At 49.6% G+C, this 19049-nt stretch overlaps 1 protein-coding gene across 5 annotated transcripts in view; it reads left to right on the forward strand.

The window, feature by feature from the left end:
- The window catches only part of SLC9A8 (solute carrier family 9 member A8), a 70240-nt gene that overhangs the window by 45166 nt on the left and 6025 nt on the right, over positions 1-19049 (forward strand). For all 5 annotated transcript variants that reach the window (XR_011531144.1, XR_011531145.1, XM_070589422.1 and 2 more), the window contains 5 exons: positions 3-108; positions 8099-8215; positions 10548-10630; positions 13457-13568; positions 16730-16950. Coding sequence is in view for 3 of the 5 variants with exons in the window: in XM_070589422.1 (XP_070445523.1) it covers positions 3-108; positions 8099-8215; positions 10548-10630; positions 13457-13568; positions 16730-16950 (639 nt within the window). In the remaining 2 variants the exon portion in view is untranslated. The remainder of the gene's footprint in view (positions 1-2; positions 109-8098; positions 8216-10547; positions 10631-13456; positions 13569-16729; positions 16951-19049) is intronic.

The raw sequence follows: 19049 nt of genomic DNA on the forward strand, positions 1-19049 counted from the left end.
ACGTGCTGAAGCATATTGACTTGAGGAAAACGCCCTCCTTGGAGTTTGGCATGATGATCATTTTTGCTTATCTTCCGTATGGGCTCGCGGAAGGAATCTCACTCTCGGGTAAGTGACGGAGAGCAGTGAAATGCTGGGGTCGATGGCACGTTGTCCTGCCTGGTGAAAGAGGTTGTGTGAGTTAGGTCACTTTCAATCACAAGAGTCGGTCACAACTTAGAAGAACTTAAGTAATAAAGGAGATTTACCAGCTCTCTAGGGATGCGCTGGGATTTCGACCTGGCTGGGTCCAGGGCCTCAGTATTGTCACAGTCACATTTGCTCTGTACCCAGCATCCCGTAGCAGAGATCAAAATCTCTCTTCCAGTGTTCCCTCTTTCCCAAAGAAAGAAGGCCTTCACTCAAAGGCGGGGAGACAGCCCAGGGCCGGCAGTCGCTCGGCCCATCCCTGGGCCCTGGCATTCTTTCACTATAGTTTTGCCTTTTCCAGAATATAAATGTCATATGAATGAAATCATGTAGTAGGTAGTCTTTTGTGTTTCATTTCTTTCAGTTATCATAACGTTCTTGAGAGATGGCACGTTTTTGCTGTATCAGTAGTTTATACGTTCTTACTCAGCCACGTTTATCCATTCACCGTTTGAAGGATGTTTGGGTTTTTCCAGATTTTGGCTGTGAATATTTACATATGTTTTCATTTATCCTGGATAAACACCTGGGAGTAAGGTTGCTGGGTCATATAGGAAGTTGTGTGCTTTACTGTATTAGAAACTGCCAAGTGTTTTGCAAAGTGATTGGATCGTGCACATTCCCACCAGAATGTGTGAGAGAGTTCCAGCGACTTCGCATCTTCACCGACATCTATTTTAATTTTAAGAAGTTTGGCCGTTTTGATAGGTGTGTGGCAATTGGATTTTGATGTGGCGTGGTCTGGTTCTCTTTGGATTCTGCTTGGGGGGCGTTGAGCTTCTTGGGTTTATGGTTGATGTAAGTTTATAGCTTTCCTGCAGACATTTTTACCCATTTCTTGAAATACATTTTTCTGTCCTCCCCTGTCCTTTCTTGTTGGGACTCCAGTTATAATAGCTTTGCCCTTTTTTTAATCTTTTTTCCCCTATGCCTTTTCTTTTGCCATGCTCAATCTCCTGTTAATCCCGACCAGTGTATTTTTCATTTCAGATATTGTATTATTCATCTACAGAAGTTCCCTTTGGGTCTTTTTTTTTTTTTTAAGATTTTATTTTTCCTTTTTCTCCCCAAAGCCCCCTGGTACATAGTTGTATATTTTTAGTTGTGGGTCCTTCTAGTTATGGCATGTGGGATGCCGCCTCAGCATGGCCTGAGGAGCGGTGCCATGTCCGCGCCCAGGATCCGAACCAGCGAAACCCGGGGCCACTGAAGCAGAGCGCGAGAACTTAACCACTCGGCCACGGGGCCGGCCCCTGGGTCATTTTTATGTCTTCCATTTCTCCTCCTCTTCGTGTTCATGATTATCTCTGCATTCTTGAGCATATGGAACATATTTGTAGTAGCTATTTTAATGTCTTTGTTTGCTAATTCCATCATCTGTCAGTCCTAGGTCTGCTTCTGTCAATTAATTTTTCTTCCTTTCGTAAGTCCTATTTTCCTGCTCTTTGCTTGCCTATTAATTTTTGATTGGATGCCAGTCATTGTGAACTGCATTGTGTTGTTGAATACTAAATTTTATTGTATTCCTTCATAGGGTTCTGGACTTTCTTCTGGCATGTATCTAAATTCCTTGGAATCAGTTTAATCCTTTGAGATCTGCTTTAAACTTTGTCAGGGCAGGTCCAGAGCAGCACTCAGCACCGAGGCAGCACCCTTCTGAGGACCCCGCCTCATGTCTCATCTGGTATGAGGCCCTTCCACTCTGGCTGATGGGAACACAAACTATTCCCAGCCCTGTGTCCACCTTGGGAATTGTTCAGCCTTCTCCTTTTTTTTTTTTTTTAATTTCCTCGGCATCACTGGCTTTTAAACATTTTGTTTTTTTTTTTTTTTAAAGATTTTATTTTTTTCCTTTTTATCCCCAAAGCCCCCCGGTACATAGTTGTATATTCTTCGTTATGGGTCCTTCTAGTTGTGGCATGTGGGACGCTGCCTCAGCGTGGTTTGATGAGCGGTGCCATGTCCACACCCAGGATTCGAACCAATGAAACACTGGGCCGCCTGCAGCGGAGCGCGTGAACTTAACCACTCGGCCACGGGGCCAGCCCCCAGCCTTCTCCTTTTTAGCTTCTTTCCCCAGCCTCTTGGAATCTCACCCCACTCAAGTACAGATCAGTGTTGGCCCAAGCTTCCAGGGGACTCTGCTGCAGCTCTCCAGAGGCCCTTCTGTGCGGCTCCTCCTCCCAGGTGCTCTAGCTGCTTTGGCCTCGCCCATCTCTCATCTTCTGCTCTTCTCACCAAGACTGAGACTGCTGGGCTCAGTTTGGGGTTCCCCTCCCTGAGCCTCAGCGTGGAAACTACGTCCAGGCAGTAAGCTGGGCCAGGGCCTGGGGCAGGAGTGGCCATCTTGTTTGTTTCCCTTCTGCCAAGAGTCACAGTCCTACCGTGCCTGGTGCCCAACGTCAGGAAACAGTTTTGTCTCGTATCTGTTATCAGATTTCTAGTTGTTTGTGGCAGGACAGCAGTTTGTGAGGCTGTTATTTCTTCATGGGCAGAGTGGAAGTCCCCGGTGGGTTTTAATGATTCCATTGAACAGAATTCTCCCCACAGATCACTATCCGGAATCAAAGGAGGGTACTCTGTGAGCAGATCTTGCCCGGAGGAAGCAGAGAGGACTCTGGCCATTTTCACTGGAGAACTCTTTGTAAACCTCAGGGTTTTGTTTGTTTTTAATCCTAAACCAATTCTCTTGGATAATGTCATCCCATTATCTGCCATCAGGTTTCCTCTCTTATCTTTCCTGAATTTGGGCACTTATATAAACATTACCTGTGAGTCATTTGGCTCTGGCCTTCCATCATTTTGGAATTTGTGATTAAAACAAGGGAGTGTTTTTCTTGTCTTTTCTTCAGAGACGCAGTGTTTTCTGTTTCTAGGAGTTTCGTTTCCTTAGGGACCTCTGCTGCACATGTTACTGGGCCAAAGAGAGCGTATGCAGCCCTAGGACACCCCCCGCCTCTGGTGATGGGCTCGGCTCTGCCCACGCTCTGCCTTTGGGATATTTGTCACACAGGGTTTTCAGAGAAGGGTAGGATAGCACTGGTGTGTTGTGAGGACCCTCCAAATCCCCCTGTAAGAGGACACACGGGAAAGGTGCTGTTTGTGCCGTCATCTCCATCCTTTCTGTGCTCTGCTCTTCCTGACCGTCACAAAGGACTGAATGAGTGGTTACCAGGACCACTGAGCAGGACATTCTCTCCTTACGAATCATTTACCTAAATCACGCGTTTAGAACAGCTGTTAAGAACTGGACAGACCTGGGTTTGAATTCCAGCTCCACCTCTCAGCAGCTGTGTAACCTCAGACAACAGACTTAACCACACTGAGCATCCACTTCCTCGTCGTGAACTAAACATAATAAAAGTGTGTGGCTGTGGTGAGGATTAAAGGGAACCGGTGCAAGGAAGAGCCCTGACGGGCATCAATGTATGTTAGTGCTAAGGTTGCCACATGTCCTGGTTGGCCCTGATACCCCCAGTTTTCCCCTTTTGTCCCAACATGACAAATTAATAACACCCCCTTTCACTCCCAAAAGTGTCCTGGTTTCAACAGCAAATTAAATAGTCTCCCTAATTATTACTAGGTAAGCATTAGCTATTCTCAGAATCTTTGTTGTAATTCTATCAGTGTTAACTTTTTCTCTTGTTCATTCAAGCCAGTTTTGAGGGTCACTTTGCCCTCTGGCTCTGAAGATAAAGACTCAAAGACAATAGACCCCATCCTTGCCAGTTGAGCCAACTCTGGGCTGAGGGAGGGGGAGTGGGGCAGAGCACCGCTGTCGAGGTGAGTCAGAGGATGGCACTTTTAGCTTTGAAGGAGGAGTTTGCAAAATTGATCAGAACACAATACTTTCTGTAAAATCTTGGGAAAATGTTGGCCAAAGATGGAATGTATCGTCCAGCACTCCTGCGCACAGGCTTCCATCCAGGGAATTCCTTTGCAGCACTGCCTGTGAGAGAAAAACTGGACGTGACTAACGTTCGTCAGTAACAGGAAAGATCTCATATGTTTGGTCCATTCTCACCTGAAATACTGTGCAGCCACTAGAAAACAAATTTGACCTGTTTGTACTGCCATGAAGAGAACTCCAAGATACATTGTTCAATTTTAAGAATGAAAGTTGAAAAACCCTTCATTCCTCCACTCAGTAAATATTTATTAAATGCCTACCCTGTGTGAGAACCATCCTTAGGATAGGCTACAGTAGTAAACAAGACGAGATCAGGTCCTGCCTGCCTGTGGCAGAAAGACAAGGAGCAAGTAAGCAGACATGTACAGTCCTTTCAGGTAATGAGAAGTGATATGAAGGAAGAAATCAGAGTGATGGGCTAGAGGGCGGCCCAGCGGCAGAAGTGCCGGGCTTGGGAAGAGCTCCCTGAAGGGGTGGTGCTGGAGCTGAGACCTGTGAGCTGAAAAGGAGCCAGCCCTGAGGGTCTGGGGGAGGTGTGTTCCACAGCGAGAGCAGCAGGTGCTGAAAGTCAGGGGTAGGCCTGGGGGAGTTTGGAACTCCCGGGGAAGAGCAGGAAGACCAGTGTGGCTGGGGCAGAGGGCAAGACCTGGCCCACAGGGCTCTGTGGGCCTGGGACGGAGTTGGAGTTCTGTTATACCTGCAAAGGCAAGTGTCAGAGGCCTTTTTAAAAAATCACCGTGCTGGTAATGCATGCCCTATCTGTAATATGATCCTGTTTGTTACTTTTGAAGATAGGTAAACTTTATAATGGCCTAGTAAAAGAATTGGTGATCTGCACATTGAACTGTTAATAGTGGTTACCTCCGGGCAGGCAGTGTGATGGAGGTTCTCTTGTTTGACTCAATACCTCTGAGTCTGGATGTTTTATAGCCAAATATGTTGATTATTGGGTAATTAACAAAACTGGCTGTGGTTTGACTCAGTCTTCAAGAAGTATATCATATTTTACCCACAGTAAGATACAATACAGTGGAAAGTATACCTTGTTACCCTTTGAGCTTCTGCCTTTTGGACTTGGATCCCTTTACTCTATTCCTTTATTACATTTAAAACAATGGATTTAACTGAGACTAGGAATGGATCTCCTCCCTCCTCCCTCCCCTCTTTTCTTTCTTCCTTCCAAGAGGCTAAGTTTGCTGCACTATTACCTACTTCCTTAAATGATTTGCCTTGTTTTTTTGCTCAGGAAGATTGGCCCTGAGCTAACATCTGTGCCAATCTTCCTCTATTTTACGTGGGATGCCACCACAGCATGGCTTGATGAGTGGTGCATAGGTTTGTGCCCAGGATCCAAACCCTCGAACCCTGGGCCACTGAAGCAGAGCACATGAACCCAACCACTACGCTACAGGGTCGGCCCCATGATTTGCCTTCTGAAAGAAGGAAATGTCTCAGGAATTCTTCCTTGCAGGGCATGTTTTTAAATACCCATGCCTTCTATCTCTAGGATGTTACCCTGTTAGTGTTGTCTCAGCCTGTGCCAGTGGCAGCTGCAGAGGATGAGGTGGTCTGGGTGGTGGTGAAGTCTCTGTTGCTTAGAGGGGGCACATAGGGCAGACACTTGAGCTGTCCCTTGGGCTTTTGCACCCGCTGCTATCACTGACTCTTTCTTTTAGCCCCCAGAACTTGAGAGATGCCCTGACTCCAGACGAACCCAGGGTAAAAGTGGTGGCTAGCTGTTCACTCGTGCATTGGCCAGAGGGCCCATTTTCATATGGTCCAAATTTTGCCCCCAGATGGGGTTTATTTATACACAAAATTTTTAAACATTTGAATTAGTTGCTGTCGTTTAGTTGGGAGATTTCTCGTAAGACACAGATTTCTGGCGTCTCTCAAAAAATCAGAAGGAAGCCTGGTCAGCGCTAGGCCCCCGTCCGGAGCTGCCGTCAGCCCTCTGTAGATGGTCTTGTGCCTTCTTTGCCCACGTGACGCTCACCCACTTATTTTTATTGTCTGGCCCCCGAGGAGCTTGAGTTTCCAACCACTGGCCTAGTGCGCCAGACTCAACTGGCAGCCAAGCCCCTTCTGCGCTGGGCCTGTCCCCTTGTTGAAGAGCCTGAGGCGCACGGCCCGGGGACAGGCGAGCCCCCTGGGGCTCTGGCCGTGGGCTCTCCTGATGTTCAGCCCCAGGGGACTTCCCCTTTCCACTCTCAGATGTGACTTCCCAGAGCGTTTGGCTCTCCGCAGCGGTTATTTGATGTCAGACCGTGGGCTGTGACAGCATCTCTCTGTGGGTGGAAGGCGTTCGTGTCACAGCTTAAACAGGGATCAAGCTCCTCAGGGGTTGACTTTCGCTTCAAGGTTAGAACTGCAAAGTCTCAGCTGTGCCAGTGAATTGATAACCCTCCTCAAAGCAGACTGGTGAACAAAGCCTTTGAACTCCCAGAAGCCAGAACCCTAGCGCTGGACTGCAAGTAAAGGGGAGAGCCTTTCGATCTGTTCTCTGAACACTGGCCTGGGTCCCTGCCCTCCGCCCCAGCCTCAATGGCCGAGGTTGAGCTCCAGCCCCGGGGACTAGCCTCTCCCCTTCGGTTTCACCTCGTGTGGCCTTTTCGGCCTCAGCGCCCTGTGTTTCGGTGCAGGGTCAGGAAGGGCAGGCTCTTTGAGTGGTCGGTGCAGGAACAGCCTGAGAAAAGCCAGTGAATGGAGGGAACCCCGGCGGTTTGTCTCGTGTGTGTTTTTCCTAGCAGAGCAGTGGTTCAGAGCAACTCTCGAGCTCGAGTCTTCTCAGCACTGTAAAGTAGCCAGTGGAGGAGTTTCCTGACCCCTCCTTTCCCTTCTCCAGTCTTGTCAGGTGTGGCTGGGGCAGCATTGCTGGAATTTCCGTCTAGCCGCCTTCGTGGGGAAAATGAAAGAGCACAGGCGTTTGCTCTTTCCTAAGAGAGAAAATGTTGCGCTGTTGCTGTCTCTCAGCAGATGCCTATTGGGCACCACAAGTAGTAGGGTTTGCCTGTATTTTGTAGGATATTGTTTATAGAGCAAGCTAACCAGGTGAAATGTTTCCGATACAATTCTACGATTTTCATCCTTTTATAAATGGAACCTTAGCCAGTGATCCCTGTTTCTACACAATGGCCGAAGCAAGTTAAATGTTTGCTTATGAAGTTTGACTTGCAATTCATTTATCTTGGCAGCGTATTTCATGACTCTGTAAAAATCTCAGCTTCCTCACGTGAAATAGAGACCCCTTTTCTGCTGTCCAGGCAGGGAGACACTGAGAGGAAGCCCATGCAGAGGGCTTCGGGAATGATGCAGGGCAGGGGACGAAAGTTGAGACTTGAATCCTGAGTAAACAACAGAAGTTGTAGACTCTCTCATGGAGAACCTTAAAGAAGAGATACGTGACTTTTTAAATAACACATGTCTCTTTTTGTAAGGGTAATTTATGGTGATTATGGGAAAATTCAAAATCGAGGAAAAGTGTAAAAGAGTAAGTCAAAATCCACCTGTTCTCCACACCCACATTCTTATGTTTCCTTTCCCCACGAGTGGTTCGCCTGCCCCCCTTATATCCGTGGATGGCGGTGACAGATCACGCCTGTTTCGTCCTGGCCCTGGGATGGGGACTTTATGTGGCTTATCTTCATTACCCTCCTGACAGTTCCATGAGTGGGTACTTTTAGTCCCACTGTACGGATGAGAAAACTGACGCTTAAAGAGGGGGAGAAACTTGGCCCAAGGTCACCCAGCCAGTAATGAAGCTGCCAGAGAGAAGGGGCCCTGAGCATTTCTCTGCAGCCTCTGGGAGGCCTCAGGTATTATTTTCCTCTCCTTTTTCTTTTCCTTTTTCTTAAACACCTAATACTCCAGGGTCTTATACTCTAGAGCACCTAATGCTCCAGGGACTTGGAGGAAGTGCAGGATAACTGTTTGTGTATCACGTAGCAGGTGCTTTCTGCTCTGTTCATGTCTGTGCCCTTTGCCCCTTTGTCTCTCTAGGCATCATGGCCATCCTGTTCTCGGGCATCGTGATGTCTCACTACACACACCATAACCTGTCCCCGGTCACCCAGATCCTCATGCAGCAGACCCTGCGGACCGTGGCCTTCTTGTGTGGTGAGTTCCCCTCCGTGCAGCTCCTCGCAGGCCACCCAGAGCAAGTGCTTCTCCCTCGCCCTGCTGTGGGCATCGGTTGAGATTTTCTGGCAGAAGAGGCGGCAGAGTTCCTCAGAGCCGAAACTGCGCTCCCTTAGACTTTGTTTGTTACTTTGGCTTTCAAATTCCATCAAGTAAACCTAACAAATGGAACATTTGATGCCTACAATTTTAAGACCAAAAGTAAGAGAACTACTAATTCTGAACATTTTGGAGACTCATGCATTTTTTATGTATTAAAGTGAGATTTCCAAAAATGTATTCGTTGGAACTGATATTGATGAGAGTTAGATGAAAAAAAGACTCCAGAGTCAAAAAAGAGTTTGGAAAATCCTGGGGTAAATGGTTTTACAAGCCTGTGAATTACAGCCTTCAGCTCACGTGCGTCCTGAGTTTCTAAGAGGGGTGTGGCCACAGCATCTCTCACGCCTGCCCGCAGAACAAGGGCATCTTGAAGGACAGCACTTGGGGAGATTCTGCATTGGAGGTGTCATTGTTGGGCTGGGGTCCACCATGGTGACTGCTTCTTTTAAGCAGTTTCAGTTTGAACTCTTGCTCCCCCACCTGCCTCCCCCCTATTTTATACCTGGGAGTGAAGGAACCACTCTCATACTGTCCCTTTACGCTGGCCAGGTGGCAGTGCCCTAGCTGTCATCATCGGCATCTCTCATGGCTTGTCAGTGGGGCTTGTCTCCTTTTGAAGCACTAGTTCCCCACTCTCACGTGCTAGGAGGCAGGGGCAGGTCATGCAGACTTCATTCCGCAGATGAGGAGGCTCAGGTGCCAAGAGGTCAAATGACTTGCCCACAGTCTCATGGCTGAGAAGTGAGTCTGGAAGCCAGGTCTGTCTCTGCCTGGTCCAGTGGGTATTTTTTCCACAGCTCCCCTCTCAGAAAGTCATAGCTAAAGGCTCTGACCCTCACTCTCACAGTTAAAGGAGTGTAAAGCAAAACGTCTGTCAAATTCTGTTTTGTACCCATCAGACTGGCAAATCTTAAGTTTGCTAATGCCCACTTCTGGCACGGCTGTATGGAAACGGGCCCTGTTGATGGGTGTCCATCGATGCTGTCTTTTTGGAGAGTCATTCCAGCATCAGTCTGAGTTTAAAAGGCATATGCTCTCTGACCCAGCGATTCCAACATCAGAGTGTAGCCTGTGTACAGGCTGAATTGTTTGTCGTAGCTTGTGATAGCAGAAATAGAAACAGTCTAAATATCCATCCACATTAACCATGACATGTCCATATAATAGAATTTTTCTGCCAGGGAAAAGTATAACATAGATCTGAATATGTTCTAAATGAGCCCATTTGGAAAGATCACAAAAATATTTACTAGGTAAGAAAAAAATTGAAGGAGGAGAAGGGTGACTGTCCTGTCCAGCTCGTGGACGGGTTTTAAAACGATACATGTTTGAAGGAAAAACATTGCTGAAATACTTGAGAACAGCCTCGCTGTCTTATGATGTTCAACTATTTTAAACTGCAGTCTTTGTCTCCCTGGTTACTAGCTGGGCTGGGGACGCCACAGGGTAAGCATGGGGCCTAGCGCTGGAAATTTATAAGGTGCTGTTTCTCAGGATACACAAGCGACTGCTTGTGCAGCGAGAGTAAACATCAGACTCTGACTTGTGGAGCGGAGCCAAGAGCTGGAAATGTCTCTCTTCCTGCCAGTCCTGCAGGGTGTAAGCCATCTTCCAAACCTTGTGGCGGCATTAAATATGTGAAGTCAATCATTTGGCTTTGTCCGCTCTGGTGAGGAAGTTAACAAAGGGCCCCTTCACACCAGTGATGTGGGTCTGCAGCCATTTGCTCTGAATTTTTGCCACGTTGCCACAGTTGGGATCCTTGCTAATCACAGTCTTCAGCAAATGGACAGATTCATATATTTATCATCTTCCTGGGTGGGAGAGCATTTATGTGCATGAGTATTTGACTGTTGACTCATTAAATTGGGAGATTCTGAACAGCAAGCACGTGTTGCTGTGTGATAGAAAAGAAGGAGAGAGTGAAAATGATGTAATCTACGCAGAATTCGAAATATATTACGATGTACACCTGAAACTTACATAATGTTATAATCCAGTGTTACTGCAATAAAAAAAATTAAAGAAAAGAATGAGAGAGTCGAAGTACAAGTTTCACCAAGGTATTGGTTGCAGGATTTTCCAGAAAAATAAGCAAAATGTATATTGGATTCTGACTGACTTCTGAATGTTTGCTTGCTTAACAATTTAGCACTATATTAGAAGAAAATAGTTGGGGCTGAATAATCCATTCTTTGGTTTGTTTCAGAAACATGTGTGTTTGCATTTCTTGGCCTGTCCATTTTTAGTTTCCCTCACAAGTTTGAAATTTCCTTTGTCATCTGGTGCATAGTAAGTATTTTCCTTGTTTTTTATTTAATTACTTATTTGTGGATCAATAACCATGTGTTGTGGATTCATTTATGTAACTGTTAACTGTTGAAAGTCAACAGCTACATAGACACTCTTCTGTTTAAAGTTTCTTTTGTCAAAAGATCACAAACATACAATAAAGGAAAAAGGGATGGAATTAAGTGAATGAATATCCCTGGAAAAGGATTCTGGCTTCTTTTAAAGTTTTCAATGGCCTTGAATGTTACGGTCTTTTTCACAATGCACACGTCTATGTGTTTTGTGTTAGGTGGTAAAAGCAGATTTCAGAATTGAGTGTGTAATTGGTCACAATCATGTCAAAGCTTTATGCGTAGAAAAAAGAAAATACAGCCAAGTGTTCACAGTGGTTGCAGAACTGGGGATGATTTCTTTCTTTCTTTTTCTTTTTCTTTTGGATAATTTATAATACATATACTTACTTCTTACTGTGGTTTTCTGCAAATGTGTCCATTTTTAAGCGTGACCTTGGACACTTGATTAAAGTAAAGATACCAGGCCCTTTCCCACCCTGGAGGTTCCTCCAGAGGTGTCATCCCAGGTGACTTTCACCATCAACGTTTGGAAAACTGTTATAATTGGACTGGGGATGGCAGTAGGGGATAAATGAAAATACGCCTTTTAAAAAGGAAAATAGAAATTTAGTCGTTTGCTGTAGAATCAAATCCTTTTGGGGAATCTGGGGGGTGGGGTGGAATAAACATTTAAAAGAAGGGTTCAGCTCCCTCAGGCATCTGACCAAAGTGAAATGAATGGCTTCTAACTTTGGGCATTTAGCCTAGTGTCCCGCGATCCCTTGTCTATGTTCCTCCTTGTGTCTCTATTCCCTCAGCGTGAGCTCCTCTCCTGTAGGCCCTCCTGCTGATTCATACTCTGAGCCCTAATTTGATCTTTGTTGTCTTTTTAGATCCTCTATTAATTTAAGGCACTTAAGAAGCGCACCTTATTGTTGTTGAATTACCGTAATTCATGTTCAGTTAACTTTTATTACCCACTTCACTTAATAAAACACAGCTATTGAGAGGCAGCCTTCTTTTTTTTTTAGCACAGTCACCCACCATGTACAAACCAGTGAGGTCCACCTGTTTGGCATATGGGGAAACTGAGAGAGAAGATAAGGAAGCCTAAGGGAAAAGATGTTTCTCCTTGCAGTCTAGGTGCTTCCACCTCTCAGTGAGCAAGAGCACGTTGCTTTTGTCACTGTTATCTATCCTCCAGACTTAGGTTTTAGGACAAGAGAACAGCAGTGAGTCTTTTCAGAAAGTGTAGTAGTCTGTAGTGTGGTCACTGGCTGACGGGGGCCACGTTTGGTCAAACCTGAAATACAAGTGCAGGAAGGGAGGATTGGATTTCAGGGGGTAAGACAGGGAGGCGACCGTCTCAGCTGTGGGTTGGGAGGAAAAGGGAAGTGAGAAGATGCCCTGGGGTGGTAACTCAGTTTCCCCTGAGCAGCTAGTCAGGCTAGCCCGGTGCTCCTGGAGGCGGCCTGTGCTCTGCAGGTGGGTTACCTTCGAGTCACTCAGTGGTCAAGGGCTTGGGCTGTGGGGGCTTGGCCCCACCACTCCCTGCCTGGGTCAGCTTGCACCAGTTATGTGGCCCCTCTTTGTGTCCATTCCCCGGTCTCTAAAGTAGAGACAGTAATACCTCCATAAGACTGTGGCAGGGACCTGAATTGAACAAGGTAATGCATATAAAGTGCCTCACGCATTGTCTGGCATATAAATGTTGGTGATTGGGAGCCATCCTTGTTAACTTAACCATCCAAGGCACACAGTCCAAAGCCCACTCATTTCATGCTTGTTAAAGGAAGAAACTCGGAGCCTACAGAATGCATGTGTGTCTATTAATCCTTTCAAGTTGATTATGGTGAGAAGCAAGATGAAAAGAATGAAAGTAAATTAATAAGTCGTTCTACGTATCCACTTAGATGAGATTTGAACTTTACATAAAGCAGTGTTTTGTTAAGACCGCAGTGCCTTTGGAGATGGTTAAGAACCAAAAGCCGTGGCAAGCACCGCCTTTTAGAACCTACCTACACATTCCTTTTGCTCAGAGAGCAGCATTTATGAGCACGGGAGGCCCTGCTCAGTCTTCCCTCCTTTCCCTGAGCAGTGGGCCCCCCCGGAGAGGCAGGAACGCCTTGTCTGTCCCTCTAGAGCGGGCCCAGTGAGAATGATTAGTGCAGGCCTGTCGCACGGTGGCGCACCATCAGAGCAGTTAGTGCCCTTAAATTAGCCTCTGGGTACTTCTGCACAGCCTCTTGGCATTCGGTTTGGTTCTCCTGTCATTACTAAAGCCGTCGTTGATACTTGCTAGTCCTGTTTCGGACTGCAGAACCGTAACATACACGGCTTTGTCCTCCCAGACACGCAGAAACTGGCCACCATGGCAGCACACCCGCTGGGCCTCTGACTGGCATTGTGTTATTCACATCTTTTATGACCGAGGGGAACACTGCACTTACGATGGGTGTGTTTCAAGGTCTAGGTTAGCTTTGACAAGCTTCAACTTGAAAAGCCAGAGGTTTCTGTCTAAAACTTAGTGTGTTGGGGCCGGCCCCGTGGCCGAGTGGTTAAGTTCGCGTGCTCCGCTGCGGCAGCCCAGGGTTTCGACGGTTCGAATCCTGGCTGCGGACGTGGCACCACTCATCAGGCCATGCTGAGACTGCATCTCACATGCCACAACTAGAAGGAGCCACAACCAAAAATATGCAACTATGTACCAGGGGGCTTTGAGGAGAAAAAGGAAAAATGAAATCTTTAAAACTTAGTCTGTTGCTATTAACAGGTGCTTGTACTGTTTGGCAGAGCGGTGAACATTTTCCCTCTTTCCTACCTCCTGAATTTCTTCCGTGATCATAAAATCACACCGAAGATGATGTTCATCATGTGGTTTAGTGGTAAGTCCAGCCTTGGATGGACAGCGGAGGGAAGCTACCGCTTATAAAGGCACACGCCACGCAGACGACATGTGGCTCTCTGCTGGAGCCCTCTGAGCAGTGTGCCTCACGAGCCGGAAATCATGCAAGCTCACATTTAACAGGCGCCCGCTGTACTCCAGGCCCCACACAGACAGTACCCACACGCCTGTGGAACGGGGGCTCCATGACCGCTTTGCTGCTGGGGGAGCACAGGCGGCAGGCCAGAGGGCTTGCTTTTGATCTGCACCCCTACCCCCGGTCTTTCCTCGCCCAGGGCAAGGTGCACAGGGGCACCTCTCACCTGTCTGCTTTCTAGGCTGAAGTCATAAGGGCTCAAAATCAGAAAGATTAAAGTTTACACTTTTGTGTACTACAGGCTCGAATTGGATATTTTTTTCATTCAGTCACACTAAGTTCTGATAGTTTATTTGAACATTTCGTTTGATGTTCAATCATATTCCTCTACTTTTTAAAGGATGGAAGTAATTTTATAAATCTTTGGCTCCTAAAGAACTGGGTCTTTAGGCATCTTTAAATTTATTTTTGAGCAATACATCCAGTTCTTTGTGCTTTCTTATTTAAATATTACAATTAAAATACTTCTGTGTGGGTCAGGGTAGAGCAACATGCTTTATAAGCTGTTTCCTGTCCGGTAGCATGCCTGTACATTTCTCAGATTTCTTTTCTCTTTCAAAGGCTTTGTTTAAAGTATATTTGTATATGTGTGAGATACATACATATGTATGTTCATATAGTGAGAGTAACCTTTTTTCTCAATCTTTTTTGCCAATGAGGAAGAAAATTTTTGTCAAGTAGTTGATCCAAAGTCTTGAAAATCTAAGAAATGTATCAGGTATTTTATAAAGTCATGTGAGGGGCCGGCCCCGTGGCCAAGTGGTTAAGTTTGCACACTCTGCTTCAGCGGCCCAGGGTTTCGCTGGTTCTAATCCTGGGTGCGGACATGGCATCGCTCATCAAGCCATGCTGAGGTGGCGTCCTACATGCCACAACTAGAAGGACCCACAACTAAAAATACACAACTATGTACTGGGGGGCTGTGGGGAGAAAAAGAAAAAATTAAAATCTTTAAAGTTATGTGAGCTGTTTGGGAGGGGGGCGTGACGAGAGACCTCCATGGGGAAGCGGGCGGGGCGTTTTCGACTGTGAAGGCTGTGGTCCGGGTGCTCTCTCCCAGGCCGTCCCTCGCCCTCCCCCGTCCATCCCCTCCTGCACCCTCCCTCCGTGGATTCCTGCCTCTCCTTCCTGGATCAGCAGCCTCTGTCTCTACTGGCTCCTCCCCTCATCATTTAAACAGTCGAAGATTCTCCTCTTTCCCAGCAAAAAACCAAAACTTCAGCCAAAATCCCTACCCCACATCCCCTCCAGCTGCTTCCCCCTCTCCTCTCCTCATGGCCAGACCTCTTTGAAGTGGGTTGTCCTCACCCATTTTCTCTACGTCTTCACCTCCTGTCCACAGGCTGGACTGGACCTTGCTCAGGTCCCCAGCCACCTCCTGCAGCCAGAGCTGGTGGGCAGTGGTCAGCCCTTGTTCCGCCCATCTGCTCAGCTGGGCTCCTTCCTCCTGCCCACCTGCCTTCTCACTGGAGACTCTCTCCCCCTCTTCCCTGGGCCTCTGAGGCATGCTCCTGGTTCCCCTCCTTTCCCATCAGGGTCTTCTCGGCTCCTGTCCGGTTCCCCCTCCTCCTCTGCTGACCCTTCAAGTCCTGGCTTCCTCGGGACTTGACCCCAGACCCACTTCTGCTGTTGTGTTGTCACAAGCCCAGCTGTCCTGTGGCCTCGACTCCACCTAGTTCCCACCTTCCCAAAGCTGTTCCCTTTCCTCTAAGATCCAGACTCCCATGTCTGAATCCTCTTCGCATGTCGTGGAGGCGTCGCACTCTCGTTGTCTTGGACTGCACTTGCCCTCCTGCCTGACCTGCTCCCTCCGCAGAAGGCAGCAGTGTGCGCTGTTACAGAGGTGTGGCTGGCTCTTAGTGTTCGCCGTGTGCACATGCTGTTCTGGGCCCAGGCATTTCGTCCTTGCGTCACTGAATGGCAGGTCCTGTTTCTAGTCCCTCCTGACAGGTTGAGCGGTTGATTTGAGTCACTTGCCCCAGCCTGGGAGGCCAGGGGAAATTAGGGGGCCAGGAGATGAACCCAGGTCCAGACTCGAGACACCGGGCCCAGACCACTGCATGGCACAGCCTCCTAGGACTGCCTGCCCACTGAAGACTTGGGCATCCTCTGTGCCCTTTCCTTCCTTGGTCATCCCCCCTTCCGCTCACCCCTGTGACCTGTCGCCCTGCCCCGCCTCCTTCTCCTGGCACGCACCATATCACAAGTCCTCTTGGTGTCTCTCCTCCCTGTCACTCTGAGAACCCCCCCGAGGGCGGGGCAGGACTGCCTGATCCCCTCTATATGGCACTAGGCGAGCCAGGAAGTTTCTTAGAGAGAAAGTGCTTTTCCCCAGCTCAGTCCAGCAGCAGCCTCACAGGGGACCAAGATAGGAAGTAAGGAAGAGGCCATGATGCGGTTCCCAGCAGCCTCTGGCCACCCCCAGAGCAGCCCCCAGCCTGTGAGTGCTGCCCAGAGCTACTCAGGGGCAGCATCTTCAGATCCACGGGGCTCTGGACAGCCCGCATTCTGTGCCGTTGCCTGTGTGCTGCTGTGGGGCCCTGGAGGACGCTTCCTTCCCTCAGTCTCGGTTCCGCCTCTGTATATTGTGGAGACTAATAGGACCTGCTCCACGGGTTTCCTGTGAAGAGCCAGGGGCTGCGTGCGCACACAGGGAGGGCTTGGTCTGCACTAGCCGTCACATTTCTCAAATGTGAGCATTGGGCTTGATAGGTCCTCCCACGCACACCCCCAGTGCTCCGTACCTGCACAGGACACCTCATTTGATGTGTTCAACCATCCTGTGAGGTGGGGACGGGGGTGAGCTTCTGCCTGGGCCCCACTTCTCTGCAGCCTGCTGTTCTCACAGCCCAGAGCCTCATAGGATGTTTGCACTCTCCAGGGGCTCTGTTACAATGGGCAACTGCCCGTGCTGCTGGCCTCGCCCAGATCCCCAGAGGACCGGGCCTGCGGTGCCACTGCCTCCTCCCTCCACCTCCACTCTCACTTTCTTCACTGTCCCCCAGGCCTGCGGGGAGCCATCCCCTACGCCCTGAGCCTGCACCTGGACCTGGAGCCCATGGAGAAGCGGCAGCTCATTGGCACCACCACAATCATCATCGTGCTCTTCACCATCCTGCTGCTGGGTGGCAGCACCATGCCCCTCATCCGCCTCATGGACATCGAGGATGCCAAGGCGCGCCGCAAGAACAAGAAGGATGTCAACCTCAGCAAGACGGAGAAGATGGTGAGTGCCAGGTGGCCCTGGGTGGGAGCAGAGGGTTCGTTCCCACCTACTGCCGGGAAATGGGGAAATGAGACTCGATTTGAGGATACTTAGGACCTGCGCGCGCACACATGCGTGCACACATGCACATGCCAGTTGCACAACTTGAGAAAGAGGTTGAACTCGAGTGCCAAAGCATAGCTCTTTGGGGTCAGTTGTCTGCCAGCCTCATGGCCTGGTGAAGCCGTGGAGGGCATGTGGACCCGTGTCAGCCTCGCCCAGCAGCACTTCTCTGCTGCCAGTAGCCGCACCACCCCATCAGGGCCCGGGCCTGGAAGGTTTCAGAATCCCATCATTCCCCACCATGTCCTGAAAGCCGCCGGTTAGGGCCTGGGGAGAGGATGCTGCTGACGGTGGCTTTGAGGCCATGAGAGAGGACAGATGAAGGCATGATTTGGGGCTGGAGGCGCCCAGGCCCAGCTGCAGTGAGCCTCAGGCCCCAAAACCCCTGCCCACCTGTGCCTCCTCCAAGCCACCCTCCTGCCCCGGCAGCTGCGCCTGCCAGCGGCCCCGTCTGAGGCAGCTGTGGTCGTGCCTGCCTTGCCCTGTGTTCACCTCAGGCCCCTGTGCTGAGCCAGGCTCTCTGACAGAGCAGAGGCTGCCATGGTCTCTTGTCCCACCCTCCTGCACCCCCCACACACACTTCTAGAAACGCGTCTTTTTCTAGTTCCCTTATCCTAGGCCGCCGGTAACTTTAATCAGTCATGGAAGGCACAGAAATCCTCAACCAGGAGACGGAAGGGGCCGGGCCCACTTCTCACACCGCACAGTCCCGGGCTGCTGAGCGTGGCCTCCAGGTGGCGCCGGCCTCTCGGGCAGGGCCATGCGCTGGGAGGAGCCCTTCAGGGCCTTGGCTGGGCTGCTCAGCAGAGCTTCCGTCCCTCCCAGCAGCCCCTCTCCCCACACCTGCCAACTTTCTTGTCTGTCTGTCATGAAAGCTCTAGCATAGGTCTCAAACCTCTTACTTTTTTTAAGATTTTATTTTTCCTTTTTATCCTCAAAGCCCCCTGGTACATAGTTGTATACTTTAGTTGTGGGTCCTTCTAGTTGTGGCATGTGGGATGCCGCCTCAGCGTGGCCTGATGAGTGGTGCCATGTCGGTGCCCAGGATGCAAACCGGTGAAACCCTGGGCCACCAAAGCGGAGCGTGGGAACTTAACCACTCGGCCACGGGGCCGGCCCCTCAAACCTTAAAAGAGGGTGTCAGAATCAGAGGACGGCTCCGGGGGCTTACAGGTATGGGCAGGGCCGGAAAGAATTTGCGTTGCTTACAAGCTGCTGGTCCCGCAGCCACACTTGGCAGGCAGAGCTCTGGGGAGCCAGGATGTTAGCTCAGAGAAGAACAGCTGTTCTTGGGGAACGTTTTCCATGTGCAGGCACCCTCAGGTCGCCCTGATAAGCTGCCAGAAGCCTCCTGCCCATGAGAGTACTGAGGCACAGAGAGGCCAGTCACATTGCTGCGGGCGCACAGATCCCAGAGCCCATACCCTTCACCACCACACTCTCCATCAGCGCTCCACAAGGTGGGGTCCCCGGACCGGCAGCATCCCTGGGAACTTGTTAGAAATGCAAGTTCTTGGGCCCCACCCCAGACCTGCTGAATCAGGAACTCCGGGTGGGCCTTGTGGGCCAGTATTTTGTGGATCACAAGCCCTCCAGGTGATTCTGATGCAGGCCAGTGTGTGAGAACCACTGCTCCATGGCACCCAAATGCCTTCGTCCGCTCAGTCTCTCTCCTCCTCCACCTACACCGCGCGCGGGCGGGCGGAGGCCAAGTGACTCTGGATTCAGAGCCACTCCGCTGGCGGAGCCGCAAAGGCTGCATTCAACTCCTGTTTGGTGGTCCCTGCAGAGGGGAGGGCTGTTCTGGGCCTGGGGCCTGGAGCGGGGCTGGTGGCGATCTGATGAACCTGAGACCCACTGGCCCTCCTGACCAGCTACCCCAGCTGGTCGGCTGCTGGTTCTCTTCATCCCTCTCTGGTTCCGGCCTGGATGGTCCCCCTCCCCCCCTGCACTGACTTGACTGCCCAGAACCGAACCATAGTGAGGGCCGCCGCAGG

This window comes from Equus przewalskii, chromosome 21 (assembly GCF_037783145.1).
Source record: "Equus przewalskii isolate Varuska chromosome 21, EquPr2, whole genome shotgun sequence".
NCBI classification, from domain to species: Eukaryota; Metazoa; Chordata; class Mammalia; order Perissodactyla; family Equidae; genus Equus; species Equus przewalskii.